General features: G+C 36.2%; 3 protein-coding genes across 5 annotated transcripts in view; 2 read left to right on the top strand and 1 right to left on the bottom strand.

Moving 5' to 3' along the window:
• RARRES1 (retinoic acid receptor responder 1) overlaps positions 1-2,774 on the top strand; it is a 43,510-nt gene extending 40,736 nt beyond the window's left edge. The window contains exons 6-7 of one of the 2 annotated variants that reach the window (XM_060011223.1): positions 25-87; positions 167-300. In XM_060011223.1, coding sequence (XP_059867206.1) covers positions 25-87; positions 167-173 — 70 coding nt within the window. In that variant the 3' untranslated portion in view covers positions 174-300. Of the gene's footprint in view, positions 1-24; positions 88-166 lie in introns of both variants that reach the window. The other variant, XM_060011222.1, reaches the window with a different exon arrangement.
• A 401-nt stretch (positions 2,775-3,175) lies between these two features.
• The window catches only part of GFM1 (G elongation factor mitochondrial 1), a 43,905-nt gene continuing 21,406 nt past the window's right edge, over positions 3,176-25,674 (bottom strand). For both annotated transcript variants that reach the window (XM_060011220.1, XM_060011221.1), the window contains exons 12-18: positions 24,498-24,635; positions 23,525-23,607; positions 13,036-13,198; positions 11,277-11,421; positions 6,527-6,687; positions 5,700-5,753; positions 3,176-5,540 (exon numbers count right to left, since the gene is read on the bottom strand). In XM_060011220.1, coding sequence (XP_059867203.1) covers positions 5,409-5,540; positions 5,700-5,753; positions 6,527-6,687; positions 11,277-11,421; positions 13,036-13,198; positions 23,525-23,607; positions 24,498-24,635 — 876 coding nt within the window. In that variant the 3' untranslated portion in view covers positions 3,176-5,408. The remainder of the gene's footprint in view (positions 5,541-5,699; positions 5,754-6,526; positions 6,688-11,276; positions 11,422-13,035; positions 13,199-23,524; positions 23,608-24,497; positions 24,636-25,674) is intronic.
• LXN (latexin) lies at positions 17,313-23,506 on the top strand. Its single transcript, XM_060011224.1, has 6 exons — positions 17,313-17,749; positions 19,077-19,139; positions 20,253-20,430; positions 20,744-20,880; positions 22,826-22,888; positions 23,156-23,506. Exons 1-6 carry the CDS (start codon positions 17,621-17,623, stop codon positions 23,252-23,254), a joined length of 669 nt encoding a protein of 222 aa, XP_059867207.1. The 5' UTR covers positions 17,313-17,620; the 3' UTR covers positions 23,255-23,506.

Raw genomic sequence — 25,674 nt, forward strand, 5'->3', positions numbered from 1 at the left:
CTAACTCTTTCTTTCTTCTTCTAGAAAACAAATGAAGATGCAATTGATTTTGATTATACTGTTCTACTCCATGAATTCTCAACACAGGTAAAACAAAACGGTATATAGAACTGTTTAAACCACAAGTTTTTGCAGATCATAATATTTTAGAACTCTTATTTCCCAGGAAATGATTCCCTGTCATATTCACGTGGTCTGGTACCCTGGCAAACCACTGAAGGTGAAGTACCACTGTCAAGAGCTACAGACACCAGAAGAAGCCTCTGGAACTGAAGAGGCATCAGCTGTGGCACCGACAGAGCTTAGTAATTTCTGAAAAGCAAAAAAGATCTGTTTATACCAAATTCTGAACAAAATGATTATATTAAATAGCCTAAATCATTATTCTAGTAAAATAGCCAAGGTACAAGGCATTCTAATAATTTGGGAAAGCCTGTGATTACAAGTAAATACTCAAAAATTAAAAGATACTGGGATTTTTGGTTTTCGATTCGTTTGGTTTAGTTTTCAACTGTGGGAGCACATGCAAACTGAACTCTGCTCAGTGCTAAACAGTTACTCTGCAGGTTCCTCAGGGTTTCAGCCCTAAAATGTAAAACCAAGTCAGTTAGTGTGTGCTGCAGCTGGACCAGTAAGTATTTTAAAACATAACAATAAAATTGATGGTCACATCTATAAATCTGCATTTCTCAATATTCTGAACATATTGTAGCTAACTATTCTGTGTTGTTAAATTGCTTCTACCTAGTATGTAAAAAAGATAATATATTTCAATGAAAGCAAATTGTAGGGAAAATATTACCTGTTTAAAAGGAACTTTACTATTTTTTATGATTTTGAGCAAGTATTCCTTTTAAATTTGATATCTACTTTTAAATGTGTTTCTAAATAAAATGTGTTACATGTGTTTGTAGAGATTTGTCTATATAGGCAAAATTTGTGCTAAGCTGGAATTAAAGGATATTTATATATTAATAAAAACTTTACAAATAAAAAGAGTGTCTCAGAGATAAAGCCGAGAGTGTCTCAGAGATAAAGCCGAGTGTCTGCAAACATGTATTAAATGGAACAGTGATGTAACTGAAAGTACATAAAGTATTTACAATTTTCATTTGTAAGGACAACTTGGACCCAGTGTTGGCCTAAGTAATTTATAAAAACAAACAATATGTACCATTATCAGATTCGTGGAGTACCTCCCCAAGGCAGGAAGAATTGATCCAGGAAATGTGGCCAGCATTTGCCTCTCAAAATTAGTATTTAATGGAATGCTTATATTCATGTCTCAAAACCCCTAGCCGGGTTCCTTGATCAGTAGCTGGTTAGGAAGCATCAGCCTTTTTAAAACATACCAAAATGTTACCTTTATGTCTGTAGTAGAAAACTGAAAAAGTTTATACTAAATAGAAAAAATTTTAAGACATGGACTCTTACAAAATAAAAGTAAGATGAATTATACTGTTACTTTTTAGCAGAGGCAGATCATGTATTATTCTGTTTAAAACCCCAACCCCTCTGCATTCATCTTCCCAACATCCTCTGGATTTAAGGACTGTAAGTTTTCCAAAGCACTGGAAACAATCATTTAAAGAAAACATCAGATCTCCCACATATATGATAATGCAGAGAAAATACTTTCCCTAAGATATCAAACAATCTAGTGATAAACAATGCCAGAACCAAGTAATAAACTCTTCTAACTGAAGTTCCCTAAATATCTTGGGAAAAAAAGTGCCAAGAGCATTACAAGAGCATATTCAATGTCCTGTGATTTTTAATCTTTCAGTGTCACGTTAAGAGCTAGAAAGGGGTTTCAGCTTTCTTGTCTCAACTTTCTAAAAGTCCTCTCATCCTTGTAAAGGCATTTTAAATTAGTGAGATTAGGCTCACAAACGTGATCATAATTCTATCAGGTAAGGAAGCTAAGGTGGTAACCCTTTAACAGATTTCGGTATAATCGATTATGAAGGTGAATTTACACATATGACATACAAAAAAATTACCTAATTTATAAATTTACAAAACCTATAAGTTAAACCAACTAAAAATTTCTCAATTTCACCACCAGAACATCTTTTCTAGCACAAACTCTAGAACTGCTGACTTGATTTTACTAATACTGATTTTGCTAGCTAACAGAGGAGAAAAATTACTTCATCTGCCTTGACATAAAATGAAAACCTCTAAATTCCCTAAGCCCTCTTTTATTCATTAAGAGTCTAAAGAATTCTGAATCACTCTGACCCAATGACAGTAACAGAGAGCATCACATTTATTTTCCTAATCTCTTTAGAATTTTCAAAAATTTTAAGACATACAAAATAACACCAGGATTTTGCCTGCATTCCATTTGACTCTACTTATAGTTTTGTTTTCCCTACCTGAGTTATGAATAGTTAGAAGTTAAACAAGTTCTTCTGAAAGTCAGTTGGAAGTTTCTATATTGGCCCTTGAATGAATGACAGTGCTTCATGACATATGAGTTTATCACACTGATTTCTCTCAGCTTAGAAAATTCTATGACCTGTTCTGTGACCTTTCCTAACTTTCAAAGTGCTACAATCACTAGCATGCTGCCTGGCACTTATTTGAAAGGATAAATGAATCCATGCTCCCAATAAATTGCCTGTGAAAACATGAACTGTTTCAACGATGCATTACAGTTTTATTTGAAGACGCTTTAAGCAGCAATTAAAGCTCTAATTCAAAAATTGACAGTTCTAGCAATGCACGTAGATGTTTTCTACAAAGGGATATATTCCTACATGTCACAATTTACTACTTACCTGGTGGCTGCCTCACTTCACTGGCATCAATTTTAAGTCTCATCCAGATTTCAAAAGTATTAAAATCTGAAAAATCCTAAAATTTCAGTATTAAATTTTAGTGACTTCACAACGTAAATCTAAGAGTGAGCAAGGAGGCAAGGAATAACAGAAAATTGACTGTACATCTTTAAAGATAAACTTACCAAGCTAAGAACCAATAGCCCAATCACTAACGTCACACAAAAGAATACTAATAATGTGACACATCTGAACAAATCCTGCATTTCATGTTTTGGAGGTACACGTTATACTGCAATGGTCTTTAACCTTGCCTGTATACTAGAATAAGCTGGAAACCTTTTGATCTTGATGCAAAGAATCAGAGTATCTAGGGGTTGGCCTGGGTATTTCTCTTTAAAGCTCCCCAAGTAATTTTTAAAGTGCTGCCAGGGTTGCGAATCAGCGCGATACTGCAGCAGGCCTAGTGCTGCTACCATTCTCCAACACAAATAATACTGTCTTTAAATTAGCCAACAATCATCCTTTACAACAGTAGTATAAAAGAAACCCTCATTTATGAATATTCTCATTAATTTTTTCCTTATACAGACTTTGGCTGGTATGTGGTCTTTACCAACTCTAACCAAACTAATGAGTTAACAAAAGATGTGGACTCTGGTCCTGGATGGGTTCCTACGTGATCCTATTCTAGTTACTCCCACCAGCTGGGCCTGTGTCGTTGCCTGTGAAACGCTGGTGTTGTGTTAGATATCTCGACTCTTTTCTGGCACCGTATCTTCATAACCAAAATGTTTTCACAAGTAAAAAGCACTTCCAAATTTATCCATCTTAGTTCTAATATTTTTGACTGTTAGCAACAGCAAGAGGAACTGTGCTAAATTCTATGAAGGTATTTCCTCATCAGGAACAATATTCAAAGTCAGTGTGAATAGCATGAGATGTTGATGAAATGCCAAAGCAACACAATTTTTCAGGCTTGATGCTACTGTAGCAACAGACATATTCATGGGAAAATGCACTTGGTTTGATAAGTATCATAACTGCATTATCAATTTGAAAAGTTAATGAGCTGTGTGGTCTTTAAGTTATTTACCTTACTCTGTGCTTTTGCCTCCTCTATTACAAAATGGTCATAATAATAGTACCTAGTTTCATAGGGTTGTGAAAACTAAAATGAATAATGCATTTAAAGCATTTAACAAATGCCTTGAAAACATTTGCTCAATACTTTTTAAAGGTCTTTTTTTCTAGGAACCTGAAGTTATAGAGCCAAATCTACAAATCAAGAAAAACAAAGGAATTTAAAACAGTTATTTCATGTCTATTATCCACTAAGGGAAAGGACTAGGATATGTCTTTCACATCAGATGGTTTTTGGATGAAGCAATTCTGCACAATATGGTAGAACTCCCTGGCAATGTCCAACATTCTCTAGCTTAACATTTGTTCTTTCACAATCTCAATGAATACAATATATGATACATTCCAGCAGACTCTAATTCAACTAGCATTTAATAGGTGGATGAAATAGACTAGCCACCAACCCTATAGGTTATTATTTCCAGGCTGCAGAAACAGTAAAATGAACATAGACAAGAATAGCATATGCAAGGGCCTTTTTTTTTTTACCTCACAGGTCTGCAAAAAAGTAACATTTATACTCCTAAAAACAAGCAGTTCAAAATCTGCAGAAGCCACAAATTGAAGCAATCAGCTCTATATAAAACAGCTAGAAATTGAGCTAGCATTAGAAAATCTGAAAAGTGTTCTCCATTTCTTTTTAAGAAAACACTTTATCCCCGTGCCTCATTTATTTCATAATGAAGTTTGCACCTTTTCATCTCCCTCACCTATTTCTCCCCTCCTGCCCCTCCCTCCCCTCTGACCACCATCTACTGGGTTGTTCTCTGTATCTGTGAGGCTGTTTCCATTTTGTTATGTTTGTTCACTTGTTTTGCTTTTTAGACTCCACATTTAAGTAAAATCATACACTATTTGTCTTTCTCTGACTTATTTCACTTAGCATGATACCCTCTAGGGCTAGCTATCCAGGTAGTCACAAAGGAATCCACTCTGAAACAAAAAAGGTGATGCTCCAAGAAGTGTTATGATATATGCAATTCACTTTCAAGTATACAGCAAAACAACTTGAAGGATGGAAGTATGCAACACAGATGGACAACAAACAGAAAAAGCAAATATGACAAAACAAATTATTATCTGATAAACACTTGACAAAACTGTTCATTGTTGAGTCTAGATGGAAGGTATATGGCTGTTCTTTGTACTATTTTTTCAGCTTTTCTGTATGTTGAAAATTCTTATGAAAGAATGTGGACGTTTATACATGTTCTAAGCTTATTCAGTATAACAGAAATAAGTATCTTCCTCCCTCAAATAAATATTAAATATATTTCAGTAATAATATTTTATTTGAGGTATAAAACCAATCAACCATTGAGACATACACAGAATTAACTATGATATAACAGAAGCTCCTGAATATAATAGGAAGGGCTTCTAAAATTACTTCTTTTCAGGCTGAATTTATTCCATGAATCCATTAACATATCTAAACCTTGCAGATACAGTTAAAGTTAGTCAACAAAGTGAGGAAAGTTAGTTCTTGGCGTTTCCTTTTTTTACAGGAAGTTGACCTGTAGCTTCCAAATACTTATTGATAAGGTCTTCTTGTGTAGCTGGTAAACATGGCTGATATCTGCAGTACTCCATTGTATATTCTCCCTTCCCCTGGGGGTTTAACACAAAAACAGAAACAAAAAGCAGATTTTTTTTTTTTTTTAAACAACTATCAAGTAAAGTCATGAAAAGACAAGATTTCACAAAAATGATGATTTTGCAGGATGGTCTCCTGAAGAACACTGAAGTAAAATTTAAACACTTGCTTACCTCTGTGCATGACCTAAGTTCAGTAGAATAACCAAACATTTCATTTAGAGGGACCTGAAAACATACACAGTAGATATTTCAGCATTGCTTATTGAAAAATATTTGAGAAAAATACAGAGAAGACTTAGTCATTTAACTCCTTCCTTTAGACTCAGGTTTCTACTAACTACTCCTGGTTTAAAAGAATTAAAAGCCAAATAGAAACCTGTTTTTGTTTTACCACAGTAGAAACCCTATTTGAAAATAATTTCATTTGGCAGACACAACTAGAAACCCAATCTTTCAGTTTCACGGAGCAGACGGACACCACTAACAGCCGTCCCTCTCACACCCCCCCCCCCCCCACGCAGCTGCAGCTCAAGCACTCAGAAGTATTTCTTCTGTGAAAATGTGAATACAACTTTCCCTTGGACTCCTCAGTGATAGGCCATATGCCAAGGGTAGTGTCTTCTAAGAGGCCTTAGGTAACGTGATAAACCCTTTCTCCCATGAGATTTAAGTAAGGGAATTAAATATTATCCCAATAAATTAGAACATCATAAAACGGCTATGCAAACAAAGCTATAATGAGAAAGGTAATTATGCATCTAAGAAAATGACATACTCACAAAAGGCCTACCTGAAATGAATCTTATTTTTAGATTTTGCACTTAAAGAGATACTCTAACAGCAAAGTACAGAAATTGCCACATACATATAAGCCACAAATTCAACACTCAGCCATGGAAATGTGCCAATCTGCTCTACAATTTCCAAAAACAAAAGCTAACTCTGATTTCCTCTTGTGGATAATAAAAGCAAGGTTGTCAGTGACTAACAGTACTTACATCTGCATATAGTGTAAAATAGTCCTCAATTCCATCTTGTCCCGTGATTATTCCATGGCGCCGGTTAATCCCTGCAATCACTGGTCCCTGAAATTCATTTGGAGCTACAACTTCCACAGACATAATAGGTTCAAGAATACATAATGTGGCATTTGCCAGGGCTAGGGTTTGAAAAAAAAATAAATTGGTTTATTAATCTTTAAACAAACTGGAACTCTTTCCTATCCACATATACAAAAGGGAAATAGAAAGTGCTCTCCCAAAGGTACACACATAAATGATAAGGTTAAAATATGTGATCTGGACTCATTTTTCTAGTAGCAGCAGCAGTCACTCTTCTAAATGGAACTTACAGTAAGACATACTTAATTCTAATATTAGTATGTCCATTACCATATTTTTATCCTAAAAATCATTAGGTTGCAGAAATAATATAAAAGGGTCTTAAAACAACATTCGATCAAGTCCCTTCCCATTTAAATTATGCAGTTGAGGGTTACTAATTCTTTCTGAAATCCTTCGGGAATAAAGACACTATCTGTTAAGCCTCTGACCAAGGTAAATCAATTCTTTCTTGCTGGTCCCTGGCAGACAGTTACTTATACTTGGAGACAATAATCAAGTCATGCCTGAGATATGTCTAGGCTAAACAATTTCAATACCCGATTGAGAATTAGAAAACCAAGTTTCTAGTTTCTGCTCTGCCTCTAATAAGTTATATGCCTTTTGGAAAAACACAATCTGTCCAGGTCATGTTTCTTCACCTACAAAATAAAGACATCGGCCTAGATGCTAAAGGCCATTTAAGCACTAAACCCCAATGTGTTTTTTATGTGTGTTTTTTTTAATTAAAAAAACTTATTTTTTTAATCCCACTTAGTACATAACAAGAACACTTCTTACTGTGACAAATGTTGACTGAGATTGAAAATGTAACAGTGTGGAGAGAATATAAAAAAACTTCAAACACTCATATTTAATTTGGACATTATGATAGTGTGGAATAATACTTCAGCCTCAGACTGGATGAATTATCTTTAAATAAAGACTTTAAGCGTAACATGAAAAGGTGACAAAGAAAACGTTTTGTTTTAAAATAATCATAATTTTCCAAGCATCAATTTGTTTATAATAATCTAGTCAGCAATTATTCTTGTATATTCATTAAAGCACTTGTTCTAAAGACACTATTAGTTTAAGTGCAATAATTATAAGAACAGCCATTTAATATACTTGCATTTCTTTGAAATGTTTTCTAATTCAAATCATATCTTAGCTCAGACCTAACTGACTCATTACTCTTAATTAGTGAATTTTGTTCTGAAAAGAGGAATAAATGAACTCTGCAGACTCCTAAGTTTCATTAGCTAAGCCTGCAGAATTCTATGTAGACAGCTAAAGCAGTAGACTAAAAATTCTAGACTGCAGAAGAAGCTCTATTTCTTGTTAACTTCTTGGGTTACCACAACAGCAGAGCTTCCTTGGCTCTAAATAAATGTAATTAATGCAGAAGAAGGTACCCGGAAAGAGAGATGTGAACAGACATATTAAAATTTAGTTACACATTATCTAGTGTTTTCAATAGGTCAGTGATATAAAAGAGCTAGAGTGTGAGACAGTCACATTCTAAAGAGAAAGAAGGGGCCAAGTATACAGTGTATAGTATATAATTGTTGAGGAGGACCTGTCCAGTTCTCGGTTTCATATTCCCTCACCCTGCTCCTTTCAACTCCCTCTTTCTTCCTAAATCCACCTTCTGATTCACCTCGCCCTTATTCATGCTTTTCTCTGTCCCATTCCATATGACAAGATACCAGAGCTAAATTCATCCTGCCATTTTTTAATAGTCACATGGCAGACAAGCCCTACAAGCAATTTTTCCGGAAGTAGAATAAAAAGCAAGTGAAAATACCCACACCATCACAGGACCTTTAAGCCAAAGTGGTGCGTAGAGATGGTAATGTTTCTATTTCAGCCCCCTAGGGATAAAGTTGATAACACCAGGCTGGGTGCTAACAAGGTTGTGTGAGAAGGTGGTCAAGGGGCTCTGGTCTGGGTTTAACTCTCGGCTCCACCACTAACTAACATGTAACCTTGGGCCATTTGATTGACTATTCGAGTCTCAATTTTCTCAACTATAAGGCCACTGTTGAAGATAAGATATGATAATTCATGTACTCAACATAATACACAGCACAAAAGTGATCAATAAGTGTTATTATGACCACTCTGAGACCAAAAGCTGGCAACTGGGTGGCACTGCACAGTGCTAGGTCAAAGGTAATGTGAAGGGAAGAGGGATTAGACTTCACTATGCCCAAATATGTGTGTGCAAGTGTTTTCAAGTACATTCTCATCTAATACTTCGGCATTACTATCTCCAAACAGCCTGGACTTGCCCATTTCCACAGAGTTAAGTATGAAGTAGAGCCAGCATTCAAACTCGAAGCCCAGGAGATCAGAAAAGGCACACTGCTGAGTAAAATGAGCTAACATGACTCTGGGTAGGCCTTTATTTCTCTTGTAGAGTAGCTACAAGTTCAATGTTTCTGCAGAGACCAAGCACAGCGGTCTAAAAATTGGCCATAGACAATGATGGCAACGGTTAACATCCATGGGGTGAAACAGTCCCTGAAAGAACATTCAATTTCACGTTTCAGTTTTAGTTACTGATTAATCTCAGGGGCAAAGTTTACATTGTGACTGAAAATAGTTCCAGTTTTCTTTTTTTTTTTTTAATGAAAACTACGTGAGAATTTGAACGATTTTTCTTCCAATTTTGATAATAGAGAATAGCTCAAAAGTATAAGCTAATCTGATACTAGGCTAATTTATCAACATTTTCCACCCTAAAACTCTCACATGATAATCAGTGGAGGGGTATGCATGCATGAAAAGCTGATTTTCTTAAGAGCCCAGCAAAAATTTCCTTTTACCCTTTTATCTTTCAGTCATGGAGAAATAAGAATCAGATGATGATACAGCAAAGTAATTCATTTTTCACACTTGCAACCTATTTGCACATATTTATCTGGCAAAAACCAATACTCCTCAATTCAATTATTATCTGGTGCTTTTCCTTTGCACCCCACCAGGCAATCATCACACATAACAGTATTTGTACACTTAAGTATTTACAAACTGAGTGTACATATTTACCTGTTTAGTTAATATGCATAGACATACAGTCTTTTTTCATGGCTATATATGTGTATGTTATGGGCATATAATCTATATTTATTTATATTTCATATAGGTACAATTAAAAAGGTTGAGGCTCTTTGTTAATTGATTTTACCAATTACCTTGCTTTATGTAACCTCTATCCAGGAAAGCTACCAATTTCCAGTCAAGAACCAGCATAGAACAGTTGATTTCTAATTTGTTTTAACTATACTTTAAAAAAGTATCACAATGTATACATTTATCAAATCATTACTTTAAATATTTTACAGTTTTGTCAACTGCTCAATAAAGCTGAAAAAAAGAATATGAAGTGATTACAACCAATTTGCCAGTTTAAGATTTATTAAAGTGGTGAACCCCTAGAAGGCAAGAGGCAGGTGTTATCAGTACAATCTGAATCATGCCTAATAAAGTCTTATTTTCTTTGTGACTTTATTTCCCTTTTTCCTATTAATACAACTGACAGACTGTGACAAGGTTTCTAGATCATAAATTTCAAATGCATTTTTAATAGCTAGCTGGGGTAAAGAAAATGGAGGATTCTCTCACCCTTTCACAACTGAGAAACAAAACCACAAATTACTAATGGCTCCCATTAGTTTAATTAAAATAAGGAATTAGCAACCTTCTCCAGCCACTGCCCCACACCTGGTCACAGATGCAAACAGACCAAAACCAACGAAGTCCAAAATTCATACAATAACATCCTGATTTTCCGAATGTCTGGAAATGATGTGTTAGGATTAATTTTCTGCTGTCTATTTTGACCCTCTCTGACAAAAATATCTCTGAAATGTTTTGTGAATCATAATGTAATTCTCTGCAAAACCCCACTTATGGACATAACTAATGAATTACCATATAATGGATATGGAAGAGATGACAAAGAGAATGAATTTTCTGGCTCCCAGTTACAACGTAAAAGCCCCCAATGTCAAACTGCTGTGCCGTCATTTGCTTTTCTCTCTTAAAAGCAAGAATCAGATATAGCTGCAATTGCTTAGGGTTCTGTTTCATCAGGGTTTTAATAGACATATTATTCTATGTGGGAAAGGTTGACAATTTTAGCAGTTTAACAAGAAGTCTGCACTGAGAATAAGGTTTACTGAATTCTTTCAAATGCCTAAAAGCCTACAATGTCATATATGAAAAAGTTGTTTACAAATTTATAGATTTTTCTGACATCTGAATAAATCACTAAAAACAGGATGACTATAGTTAATGTTTCTTTAAAATAATTCTGAGCATTTCTGTCTTCTCTATTAAAAGTAGAACTTACAGATTATCTATGAATTTAAACTTACAAAAAATACCAGGTAATTTAGGAGAACAAAGTAGGATTTTAATTTTGTAAGAAAGAAAACACAGTAATCTATCCTCACTTTGATTCTATGAGTACTTGCCCAGAGTCTATCCATGTCCCCTGGTGTGCTGCTTACTGCTCTGGTGGGGTGGGGGGGATGGGAAGAAGACCTAACCAACACAGTGCTGCCTTCTGCGGCTCTGATGGTCCACCAGGGAAATAGATGCACTGATGTGGTGGCAACTGCTAGACACAGCGTACCTTGTTTAAGAGCACCTTCTCCTGCGCGGATGAAAGAGATTTCATTGGAATCCACCATGTGATACGCTCCATCTTGCAGGACAAACCGGAGCCCAGAGAGCTTGTGACCAGACAGAGGGCCCTTCTCGCAGGCATCCAAAAACCCCTGTTAATGAATGAACACAACTTCTGGAGTGAGTGGGTTTCACTCACAGAAGCATTATGAAAAACCCCCAAACGTTTTAGTATTCAGAAGTGTAACATTTTTATGTATGCTATATTTCATTCTTTAAAAAAAAATTATTTTTTTAAGTTGAACAGCCTATTTAAGTATTATTATTGTGGAATCTAGATGAGCAATCCCTTGCAAAAGTCTATTACTTAAAGGTGAGAGCTGGTTTGAAAGTGATGCTGAGAGTGCTAGCAATCACTTTCTCAACCTTTTCTTCAAGAATTACTAAACTCTCATGATGCATTACAGAGACAGCATGATCTTAATTTTACAAGGAGGAAACAGAGGAAAGGCAAATCTAAGAAATTCTCTAAAATAAAACTTCAATCAAAACTGACATCTAATCAACAGCTGTGTCTTAAGCTCCTACTATATACCTATCCCTGCTCTGCCTCATTGGCAGATCACTACCTAACAGCTTTAGTGTTATACAATGTCAGTAAGAACTAAAATTAAAAGCTGATTTCATTTTTCCAAAGCAATTCTTTTTTTAAAGAGCAGCTTTATTGAGGTATAACTGATATACAATAAACTATACATATTTAAAGAGTACAATTTGATAAGTGTGCAATTTTTTTTTCCATTCAGTCACTTAAATACTCGTAGAGCTCCTACAATTCAAGATAGTTTTTCATGGCAAGACAATCACACAGCTGCACATGTAGTACAATATATTTCTGACATTCAAAACTGTAAACTCTAAATGCTGAAAAATATCTGAGCTTTCCTTCACTTACATTAATCCTGGAGAGTAAAAGATAATTTAAAAGTGTGTGAATGACAAACTATTGTCTTGAAATAAAGTATAATGAATGAAACACACTAATCACAAAAAATGCTACCAAAATTAATGCTGAAGCCAAAATTATGATCTGTTAATAAGGATTTCTAAGTTAAAAGGTTAAAAAAAACCTAAAAATATCAATCTACAAGAATAGACAGTTGCTAAAGGTTTACAACAGTCTTAAAGCCAGTTGACCTAGAAAGCCAACAAATCACTAGTAACCCATTATATGTGCAAATCACTTCACAATTCCCGAAGAAATATCAGAGTCTTATCTGATCCTTGAGTTTGTGAGGGGTTCGGAATTAAGTACTATATGCTCAGTTTACAAAAGAAAGTGGCTCTGAACACCATGATTTACCCAAGGGCATGTTAATCACTAGCAGAGATGAGGACAGCACCCAGGTGTTGGGAATCTTAATGAATGTACATTCTACTACATCAGTACACCTAAAATTTTCATAAATCCCTAACGCCTACTGCAAATTTCAAGTGCTGATTATAATCAATGAAGTAGTTTCAATTTATCAAGAGAAATACAATAACTATGATTAAGAAACAGAATGACTTCCCCTCGTCATAGCATATATTTATAGCTCTTGAACTTAATGATTCTAATCAGATGGAAAGCTTAATGAGAAAAAGCAGAACTGTAATGAAAATGAACCACAGAAAACAATGTGATAGCAATGTGCTTTGATAGCTAATAGACTGTTTTTGATTTTTTTTTAAATGCCATAAAGTTTTTGTTTGTTTGTTTTTACCTTTTCTACGGCAGGCACAAATTGCTTTGGAACATTTGACCCGAATGTTTCATCTGAAAACTCCAACTTAGTGTAGTTCTCTGGGTCCAGAGGCTCCAGTACACCTATCACTTTTCCAAACTGGCCTGCACCACCTGATTGTTTTTTATGTGTAAACTCAAACCTGAAAGTAATTTAGGAAGAAGAAGAAAAAATCAACATAGCATTATATAATCACCAAAATGAAATAACTCCTACTAATTTAAATGAAAAACCACCTCTCATCATTTTTACTTTTTCCTTCAAATACGATGGCCTTGCTATAAAATTATTATAGAATTTATTTAAAAAGTAATCCTGTCCTTTCTGTTCTTACTTGGAGGTGAGGGTGACGCACACCACCAAAGTAATCCATGGTTTTAATTCTGCTAATTCTGAATTTCACAAGTAGAAAGTAAAAGTCAACAAATTAAAATAAAAAGTTTGTGTAAGGTTCTTATTCTATTAATAGTAATCTACATTCCAAGAGCTTACCCATTTCTTTTGGAATGCCTCCCTTCCCTGGGACACAGTGTTCTCTCCTTAAATCTCTATGAGGACAATTACCTGAAAATAGGAGCTATGCAGTTAGTTCATTGAGATACTTGCTATTTGATTTTACAACTTGTACACTATGGACTGAGAAAATATGAGAGAAGGGAGTTTCAGGCGGAATAACTAACACCTGAAAATGATTAATGGCAAAATGATCATGATTAACATAAGTCATTCAAATAGACACACAGGGCTTCCCTGGTGGCGCAGTGGTTGAGAGTTCGCCTGTCGATGCAGGGGACACGGGTTCGTGCCCCGGTCCGGGAAGATCCCACGTGCCGCGGAGCGGCTGGGCCCGTGAGCCATGGTCGCTGAGCCTGCGCGTCCAGAGCCTGTGCTCCGCAACGGGAGAGGCCACAACAGTGAGAGGCCCGCATGTCGCAAAAAAAAAAAAAAAAACCAAAAAACAAACAAATAGACACACAGGTCAGTGTTTACTTGAAACTACTAATGACAATATAAATAGGATGAAATAATCACCTTACACGCATACTAAATATACGTAAACACAGGTTACAATATCATTGAAAAAACATTTCATGAGTATCTACTGTTTGCAAGGCATTTTTCCTTTAAACTGAAACCTTCCTCAAGACCGTAAGATGTAAGAAGCTGGCTGCTTTCAAAGGTGTCTGCAGATAACTGCAGGTAAATGGGCATTAATGAGTGTGTGTTCCTGCGTACAGATCTGTGAATGGTTTGGAAGAAGTAAACAGCAAATTTCAGTAGATGTCAGCTTGGAATAAGCAGTTTCCATAGAGAGCCTAAGCGTGAATGTGCCTGATGAACTGCCTTTAAATAATCTTCCAGCAGCCAAGAGCTTCAGGATAGGCTGGGAAACAATGCTGAACGGTTGATTTTCCCGGGAGAGAAACAAACAGCTATCAGAACCGAGAGCAGGAAAAGGAGAAGAGAAACAACTGCCAAATCACCACAGAATTACTGAAGGGATTCCAAAACTGTGGTCCACTGAGGTATTCTCTAGTATGCTCAAGTTCTCTGAGACATTTCAAATTGTTTTCAATTTGACAATAATATGACATACAACATACTCTAGATCTGTGCTGTCTATATGATAACCACTAATCATGGATATTTACATTGAAATTAAATAAAATTTAAAATTCAGTTCCTCAGCTGCACTAGTCACATTACAAGTGGTCAACAGGCAGGTGTGGAGAGTGGCTACTGTCCGGGACAGCAGAGCCAAACATTTCCATCACTGCACAAACTGCTACTGGACAGCAGTGCCCTGGAGGGCCAGATCACAGCCAAGCAATCCCTGCAGTTTCAGGGACCATGGCTGCGTTTATAATCACGTGGATGCCAAATAACAGGACACTTATGTGCCAGGCTTGTGCTAAGCACTTTTTATGAACTGTCTTACTTGTTCTTCACCACAGACCCCAGGAAGTAGGCACTATTTTTTATTATTATTTTACAGGTGAGAAACCTGAGGGTCAGAAAAGCTAAGTAACTTGCCAAACGTGATACAGCTCTTAAGTGGCAGAGCCAGGATTTGTACCAAGACCAACACTCTTAATCAAACATGTTTCTAAAAGGCTAATAAGAATATAAACTGATTTAAGCTGCACACGATGCATTCACTTCAAAAGCTGTTAGAAAACACTGCACAGAGAGATTTTACTGTAGCTTAAATAGAGAAGTGGAAGAACTAAGACATCACTTGATAGGCACTGAATAGATATGCTGAAGGCAAAAGAATCCATGCTCCTGTGGTCAGACCACTGGAATTTTGTAAAAGACAATTTCATTTTGACAAAACATCATCATCTCTCACATTAAAATTACTGTTAATTAGAATTGTGTTGGTTTTATTGTATATCTCTGTTTTGTAGATTTATTTTGACTTCATAGTCTTATCAAAGTTGCAAGCCATAGGCGTTTTTACTTAAGTTTTATGTCCATACAATTATTTAAAATAATAATTTAATTTGCCCGATCCCAGAGACCCATAATAATTTTGCTACTTTCAAGGTAACTCATACATTATTCAAGTTTGCAGATGATGATCTCTTGACTTACCACTAATGAAATTTTAGTAAGTAAGATTTCAAAGACTCAAATATAGGAATAAGATTCTCTCAATGCAGTTTATTTACGTAACATCTAAATAGGCAGTTTAAAAACTTTAATATAATAATTATATTTTAAAAAGAACCTAAATTGGTATGTGTACTTTTAGTAAATAAATGCCTGATATGTCACAACCTCTGTTACTAGCCTTGATCGACAGAGATGGTAACTGTATCCGTAAAGCTTCAAAAGGGTGATTTCATCTAGGAAGCTCACATATTGTACTCCTCACAACTCTAACTGGTAATAAAACAGATGTTAACTAGCTACTTGTGAAAACTTCAAAATTTCATTATCAGCAAAAAAGCTCTTTCTGGGTAATTAGAATGTATTAGGCCACTCCTTCTTGGACACTATCAAAGGAGCACATAATTCATACAACTAACACACAAATACAATGACAACCTAAGAGGTTGGCTGATAGATGAATGACTCACACCCCCACCCCCCGCCCCCGCCCCAAAACAGAAAAACAAGCTTCAACTTTTTATAAAAAGCCTTGAGGAGAAACTAACCCTTTCATCCTCTAGTTACTTGATGGTTGTTGGCTAATATAATTAGAAAGAATGGGAATGCCTTACTACTTACTATTCTTTAAAAATCTACTTACTCCAAATACTTTATTTATAAATAAATAAAAAAGGGTATTTGAGGAAAACAACACATTACAAATACATTTTTGTTAACTTTTTTTTTTAAAAAAGCAACACAATATATGTCTACCCAAGGAACCTTCAAAATTCGTTTTGGGAAAATAGCAAAGAGTCTTTATTTCTAAGCCAACAAGCTACAGTGTCAGTTTGGCTATACATTTGATGAAAAGAAATCTTAGCTGGTAGATCTACAGCAAATCCAAAGAACAGCCTAGACTATAGTTCCTTTAAAGCTCACAGGAGGTAATTAAGAGATCTGGAGAGTAAAAATGCACTGCCTACTAAAAGTCTGTGCTTGCTTAAGGAGCTTTAAAAACTGCTTTTGTTAGAAGTTACTTCAATGTAGTGCTTTGTATAAATTCAGTTTTTAAGTAAGTTTTAATCCTCAAAGTAAAATTTTCAAAGTGATTCAGAAAGTTGGAAGCATGGTGTGATATCAAAACCTCATCTTTCGAAGATCAGCAAAGGGAGAGGAGTGCAAGTACCTTTTAAAATTCTCCTGACCTAAATTACATAATCCTCCAAATTAACGCTATCATTTGCAGTCTCTCGTACCCTGATTTGGGCTGAACTGATACACCACCACAGAAAGCTGGGTATGAGCAAGCCTGTTCCTGGCCAGGGAAGGGAAAAGAAGGAATCACAATGACTCACTACCTGGCGCTCCTTTGTACTTTGCCCCGTGCCGGACACTGTGGATGGTGTATAAGGAAGTTGCGCTCGTGCCGGACACTGTGGGTGGTGTATAAGGAAGTTGCGCTCCAGTCTGCAAGTAAAGTAACCAGCCTCCTTCCACGAAGAGTAAACTTGAAGCCCCAGAGACTCTCCACTAAGGCGAAGGCCCGAAAGCCCCTCCCCAAGCTTCTGTAAAGGTTAATAAAAGGAAGGATGTAGTCCCTGACAACCCAGCCCAAGGACTCCCTCCTCACCCCCCCTTAAAGGAGGAGGGGGCTCTCTCTAAACAGGGACCAGAGAGTAACAGTAGGCGGTAGCAGGGCGGGGCTCCAAGAGCAGCCTCGGTAGGAGCCAGCTCCCAGGCAGCGGCTTGCAGAATCGGAAGGAGGGAGACAGGGAGGGAAGGAGGGAAGGAGGAAGACAGGGAGGGAAGGAGCTGGCGGCCCCGCCCCAGGCCCCGCCCAGCCCGAAGAAGGAGGGCTGACTTTTTCCGCCCGGGGGACTCGGCAGCAGGCAGGACGGGGGTGCCCTTCCCTTCCTGTGAAGCTCGAGCAGCCCCACGCAAGCCCAGCCGCCGCTCACCAAGAATGGCAATCCCTCCGACCCACTACCCGGCCTCCAGGGCGGCCTCGGTGGTAGAGAGCTGCATCAACTACCAGCAGGGCAGCCCCCACAAGGTGTTTCTGGTGCAGACAGTCAAACAAGCCAGCCTGCAGGTGAGTCGGGCAGAGGGTGGTGGCGGCACCTGCTACCGTTCCCCCCACCGTCGAGGGTCTCAGCTCCACCTGCTCCTGACTCCCCACACCCCTTGCCCGTTTTGGGCCTCAAGGCTAGCTGTCTCTCTAGAGGAGTTGGCTTTTCTGGGCTTGGGCTACACTCCAGTCTCTGGGGACAGCCCCAGGGCTGTTTGTTGTTTTTACGGGAAGGCAGAGACACTGATGGTTTTTATGGGCCCTGCTAAAAGGAAATCGGTAAATGTTCTCAATTGGGGCGGCTTCTCCCCTTTCCCCAAGTGAAACTTATAGGAATCATTTTCAAAAGGATCTTAAAACTGGCGCTATGTTTAGCATCTACTACTCCAATCTGGGCCAAGAGAAGCTCCCGTCTTGCAAAAGATTCTTCACTGCCTGAATTTTAAGATCAATCCTTTATTAGACTCTTAGACCAAAATGAAGGGGTAAACAAAAAGCAACAGAAACTGACAAAGCAGAGTAAAAGTACCGTGGCCTGAAGCTTCACTTCAACCATCCAAACACTACTGCCAGTGACTGCTGTGAATGATGGGCCCCCTCTGGCTAAAGGGTTAAATTTAAACTGCTCAAGACCTCAGCAACCACTAAGCTTGTTTCCGTTTTACTAAAATCTAATAGATTTGAGACTGTCCCTTATTTATCTGACAGAAGTTTAACTGCTAACAGTCTTTAAGAGCTGACAGGGAGTAAATGTTATTTCAAAACCACACAACATAATTAGGTACAAATTCTCCATTACATCTTGATTCAAAAGTGAAATATCTAAACGTCTGTCTGTTATAAAATTTGTTAACGCATCATTTTGCAGGTCCACTAACATACAAGTAAAAGCAGTACTTAACACTCTCTAACCACTTCGCAGTATGCTGCCTCAAAATGGAATTCATCTTCATTGAACACTATTTGGAGGGGTACATAAGGGTTTATGAAAAGGCTTTTCAATGGTGCATCCTATTTGTCACCTTTAGAATTAAAATTTTCAAAATTTCTTACGTGGAATTTAGGATCACAGATCCAGAGGTTAGAGTACTCTGATGACTGAAAGTGAATTATAACCGATTTTATTTATATATGCTTTTATCTCACCCTCTTGTTCTCATCCAAAATAACCCTGCTAGAGGACCTGCTAAATTAGATGTCACAAACATGGTGACATTCCTTGGTCAAGGTGTAAGGCCTTAATCATTTACCCCCAACAGTCAGCACCATGCCCAACCAAATGAGAATGGGTTCTTCTAACAATGTAAAGAAATTGAGTTATTGTTATAATAACACATTTTCTTAATTTTAGGATATTCCGGGAAGAGGACGAAAGTATTGCCTTAAATTTTCTGTGGAAGAAATTATCCAAAAAGTAAGTGAAATGTCATGTTATTATGAAATAAAATTTGATTCCTAATATTCCATATCACCTCTGCTGATCAAATCATAGGGTTAATTTGGTTTTTAAAAGAGTTGTTGTAAAATCCCTGCCTCAAAAAAAAAATGATCACCATACAAAGGTCAGTTTTTACTTTTTGTGTATTCTGAGATACACTTAGTATTTCTATCACACTGTTTAGAAAAGAGACTCTATATACTTCAGTTCCAATAAACTTCCTTTAAAAATGTTACATACTCACAGGCCAGTATGAATTTATGCCTAATATGAACAAGTGTAATAATGAACTCTACAATCATCATCACTTTTTAAATGTCTGTTTCATTCTGTTTTTCATTTCTTTTATTTAAAGAAAGCAAGTGCTTTCTGAGATATTTATGAGCAATAGAATGGCCAACTGATACCACTGTGTTCAGATAAGAATCTTTCAGTAATGGGGCAGGGAAATTTAAAAAATACATACATCTGTCAAATTATTAATGAGACAAACTTAAAAGGAAGGAACTGCCACTTGTACCATAACCATCCTGAGATTTAAAAAAGCTTGCCCTTTTGTTAAGCATAATTAAGAAGAGATACAGGCTAACATAAGGAGATTCATTAAAAGGCATTTGAGCTGCTTGATAGTCATCTTTACAAAGCAGAACCAACGCTACAATCTTCTCATTTTATATTTGGATATAGATTGCAGAATCTGAGTTTGAAATTTCTGTTATTTCAGGAGGAGAGAATAAGAGTAATGGACAGACTTAAAAAAAGTAACCAGAGTCTAGAGTTGGTATATAAAGACAGACTAAACTCTGCCTTACAAATGGACTTCCCATTAATACTGAAATACATAGTTTAAAATGAATTTACAAGATTATGAGACCTTATATGTTATAAAATAAGTTACCTATTTTAGATACCTCTAAGAAAATTATTGGGCCACCACCAGTTAGATACCTCTGGAATAGGTACACTCAGGTCAAGTCTGAAACAACATCATTAGGGGGGCAATGCTTTAAATGTTATAACTCAAAGAACAATAATCAGTAATGGATGTCCATCTACATGTAAAGATCTTTCACAAAATGTTTCAAACAGCAAGTTACAGTGAATTGCACAGCTGAAGTACTGTACCCTCCAATGGGACAAGATACTGCACCAGAAGTCAACTTCACATTTGAAGGAGAAATTGGAAAGAACCCAGATGAGGAAGATAACACATTTTATCATAGACTCAAGTCTATGAAGGAACCACTAGAAGCACAAAATATTCCAGGTATATAACTATATGGCACGGAAAAATATTTTTTTCGACTTTAAGATCAATATCAATTACCTATGCTCAAAATTGTTAGATGTTAACATTATGCTGGCAAACTGACTTTTGCAAAAATATTTATTACTAATCTAATTCAACAACAAAAAAGCCTTGAAACTTTATAGATCAATCTATGGCTTAATTAAATTAATTACTTTCTGTACACATTTGAAGAAAACTAAGACATGACTTAAAATTTAGATTTTTTTTAAAGGTTAATACTGTATATATAAAATAATTCCATTTATCATATAAATGTTTCCCTCACCAGACAGTTTTGGAAATGTACCTCAAGAAATGAAGCCAGTTCAACATTTAGCCTGGGTTGCCTGTGGTTATATAATATGGCAAAATTCCACTGAAAATACATGGTATAAAATGGCAAAAATTCAAACTGTCAAGCAAGTGGTAAGTAATTTCTATAAAATACACTATTAACAGATTTAATATTTACTGAAGGTGTTATAATTCATGATTGGATGAATAGTGCCCCTTTAGTCATTTTGTATTTAAGATAGTGAAGTCAGTATTTGAAGGAGAAGTCAGTTATCAAGGCTAGAGAAGGTGAAGCTGCAGTTTCAAGAGAGTGAAGTCTTGAATTATAAATAATTTGGCAATAGTTTTTGTGTGCAGCTTAATACAGATTATTTCCTTTTGCAACCTAAGTTTTGTGTTCAAATTACTATAATCATGTGATACTGAAACCACCTCTGCTTTTCTCCTCTAGTGAAATGGTAGTGTCAGAGCTAGAGATATGGCTGGATTTTTTTCCCCCAGGATCAGCTGGAACAAAAATATTAGCATCTCAGTCTTTGTGAAGCTTGCTGTATATAATTATCTTTTATAACCCATTTAGTCATAATTGACAACCTCATATCTTACTTGTTGCTAGCCTTGTATTTTAAGTCTGATATGACTATTCCAAACTGCCTCTTTCTAGACCTTAAAGAGATTAAATTCTTTGAGTTTAGCTTTATTAAGAGGTTTAAAAGAAAAACAAAATATGTCAACTAGTAGTATTCAATGGAATACAAGAAAAATACTCTGTAAGAGAAAAGCACTTTCCATTGGCTTGTTTCAGTTTGTTGATAACAAACTGCAAGGCAGTTGGAGCACCTTTACTCCACAAGCTTTTGCAGCCACTTATTAGATAACTTTGGACACTGGAGGACAGGATACCAATTACAGTACTCAGAGTGTAATGCCAAATACCTAGCATCACTATCTATAACACTTTAAGAGAGCCTTTTTCTAATGCATTTTTGTAGATAGCAACCTTGGTTACAACACTCCTATAGGGGCACTGAGGCTCAGATAATTGAGTAGCTGGGTCCACGTTACAGAGGATATACAATCACAATCATGATTTTCAAGCCATGTTTTTATAGCAAAATATGCAGTGTTACTGCTTTATGAAATAAATTTCCTGTAACCCTTCACTAAATTGAAGTTTTAAAGCATTAATGAAAATCCCAACAGAAGAGTTTAACCATTGCTTCAGCGTGTATATATTATATATCTTTACCTATTATGATCCAACACGTAAGAAACCTTCCTGATTTTTACCTTATCCTTAAAGGACATTCTTTGTTGATATAGTCAAAGAAGGGATTGCTTCAAGATACTATTAAGGAGAGAAGAGTACAGTTTTATTTGATCCTGGGGCCATATTTATAATTACTGTCAACCAAAGGAGCCACAGGAGTTTGTGCTGCCTCTTGGAGTCTAGGGCTTGTTTCAATACATCAGTTATAAGCCTTAAAGAGCCTTGGGTGAGTACAGCAAATTTCTGACGACCATGGTTTGAAACTCTGTAGATGCAATATTTCTGTGCAGCTGATAGTATAAATACTTTATATGTCCAAAGCAATAAGCAGCATAGATCAAAGCTTTAGTTACAAAATCAAACATTACATTTTATTATTTTCAGTTTTTTAAAAGAGAATTTCTATTATAAAATTGGTTTCCTTTAGTGTAAACTCTCATTTCAGCAGTTTATATCCCTTAAACGATGCTTTTCTGAATAATGGAAACATTAAGGAATTTAAATGACAAATTATAGACTCTAATGTTCTTAGTAGCTACCACAACTCAGAAACTAAAAACAGAAAGGGTAAATGATTTTTAGAGTAACAAATTTTTTAAAAATCATGATTTTAAAATGTAGTTTGAAAAAAATCTTATTTATAAGAGAATAGTTTTTCTGCCAGGCTAAATAAATTATGACATTCAATTTTTAATTTTACTTAAGTGGAAGTATTACTGTCATCTACTAATGAAAGCTGATTCTTAAAATTATCATTTTTGCCAATGATATCAAGTTTTAAATGCAGGTTTTTATTTTTTATTATAGCAAAGAAATGATGACTTCATTGAGTTAGACTACACCATTCTACTTCATGACATTGCATCTCAGGTAGAGTATCATTTTCCTTTGTTTGATGCTACTTTGAAAATTGAGACTCATTTTGTAGCCACAGTATGCCTTATTAATTTTGACTCTAAATCAGAATTCATATAAATTCAAATAGGCACCAGGTTGAAATATATTACACTTGCAGCAATTTAACTTGTTTTGTGCTTTCTTTATGAGGACTGTTTTGTTTCTAACAAAATATAAACCCAACTGTTTCCTTAAATGTTTTCTGAATTTTATCATAGCATCGGTTTCCTTTACTTGCAGGAGATTATTCCTTGGCAAATGCAAGTTCTCTGGCATCCACAATATGGTACTAAAGTAAAACATAATAGCCGTCTACCAAAAGAAGCACAATTGGAATAAATGAAGACTGTAACATTCGATGAAGTATAAACATGCTTATTAATGATGTGTATACCAGTCTTCATTGATATCTAGCTTAAAGGGTCAGACAAATCTCGTAAGTGTCCCTTTGTATAAACGGCCTGAACTACAGAACTATATAGCTTCCATAATAAAGAGCATCACAATGTAAAAGTGTCTTATCAACAGTAATAGTGCTATGTATATCCCCTAATAAAAAGCTTTAAATTCCAGCCTCATAGTTTATGTTTAATCGTTTTGCATACTTACGGGACAGGGGCCGTAATGGTTTCTCTGAAAGCAACTTTTGGCTTTCCTGTGATACAAGGACAGCCATATTCTCTTTCCATCCTCTAAAAAGAGCAGGAGAGATCTTTTTGATATATTTAAATTAAAAAAATAATAAACTAAAGGAAGAAAAATCCTAAGAATCTCAAATACCTTAGAAGCATTCATTTAAATATGATAAGCAAATGATAAATCTTAAATCACTTAAGTACCTTATGAGGATAAATACATGATATTAAGCAATACAAACTGCTTTTACAGATTTTATATAAATGAATTCTAATTTAGAATGATTAATTTATACTTACCTCCAATTAATCTATCCACTAAAACTTTATCTTTGCTCCATTTTATTACATATTTACTGGAATAGTATATGAATCTGCTGTCATAATTTTCTACTATCTCAACTTCAAAGATATAATCAGAACCAGAATTTTTAATCGTAAGTCACATATATTTTGTTTTCGTTCTCATACACACAAGACCTTTCCTAGGTAAGCAGGAGCCCCATCTACCCACTTGTTTATCTCCATTATAATGATCTTCAAGTAGTGACTTGAGAAGAAAACAGGCAAGAAATGGCCTGAAGAGTGGGTACTGGTGGGCCGATTTCTCAGCAGGTTTCTCCCTGAGGTTGTCTTCCTAAGGCTGAGACCAGGATACACTCGACCCAAGGGACCATAACCTAGGGATGGATCAATGGTCTTACTGCAAATCCCCTGAGCCTTGATTCTAGAAGTCTGCAATGTTTTACGAATAAAAAGATTTAGAAACCAAAAGTAATTAATTAGTAACACACACTGGAAGAAGCAGTATACCACATCTAGATACAAAAACCAGAGTGAAGCTTGAAGAACCACTATTAGTTTACAACCATTAGATTGAGAATTATCGACTTTTAACAAAACATAGACATAAATAAAGTGAATTTAACTTCTTTGTTATTCATTACCTGAGCATAGATTTCCAGGTGTAATTCTCCCATTCCAGATACAATTGTCTCTTTGCTCTCAGTGTCAAAGTGGACTTTAAATGTGGGATCTTCTCTTGTAAACCTGCCAATGCCTTTTGAAAATTTTTCCAGATCATTCTTTAAAAAAAGAAAATCATTACACATTTTACTAAGCATGGTAAGCAATGAAATTGTTGAAAAAACTTTAATGAATGAAATCAAATACATGAACAGTTAAAAAATAAAAATGATCTACCATCTAGTTTCTAGGCTATATCCTTTTAATATGAGAGCTTGGATACCACACAGCCAAGACAGCAGGGAACAGCTAACTGAGAGAATTTTCTTTTCACACCAAGATACAGGAGTCCAAGACTTAACTCTATGCCCTTTCCTATTATATTGACAAAAACTGTCCATTTGTGGAAAACTGCCCATAAAGCGGAAAGCAGAATCTGTGTTACTGTGTTATATTTTAGAAATCCTATACATAATCAAAGGAATCAGCATGGTTACCAAGATTCTACTGTAGATTCAAGAGGGCAGTTAAGACCAACACTAGGCAAATGCACATGAGACCTCTCCCTTTCAAAACTATCTGCTTGGATGCGGTTTGATGCACCTTTATTCTCCTTAGATGTAACTTCCTTATGTGGTAAGCAGAATAATGGTCTTCTAAGGACATGCCCTAATCCCCCCCAAACCTGTGACTGTTACCTTACACGGCAAAGGGGACTCAGCAGATGTAAGTAAGGTTACAGACTTTGAGATAGGGAGATTATCATGAATAATCTGGACAGGCCCAATTAAATTGCATGGGCCTTTAAAAATGGAAGCTGAGGGACTTCCCTGGTGGCGGGCGCAGTGGTTAAGAATCCGCCTGCCAATGCAGGGGACACGGGTTCAATCCCTGGTCTGGGAAGATCCCACATGCCACAGAGCAACTAAGCCTGTGCACCACAACTACTGAGCTTGCGCTCTTAGAGCCCATGAGCCACAACTACTGAGCCCACACGCCGCAACTACAGAAGCCCATGTGCTCTAGGGCCCATGTGCTGCAACTACTGAGCCTGCATGATGCAACTACTGAAGCCTGCATGCCTAGAGCCTGTGCTCCGCCACAAGAGAAGCCACTGCAATGAGAAGCCTGTGCAGTGCAATGAAGAGTAGCCCCTGC

This window comes from Delphinus delphis, chromosome 4, assembly GCF_949987515.2.
Source record: "Delphinus delphis chromosome 4, mDelDel1.2, whole genome shotgun sequence".
Classification (NCBI taxonomy): Eukaryota; Metazoa; Chordata; class Mammalia; order Artiodactyla; family Delphinidae; genus Delphinus; species Delphinus delphis.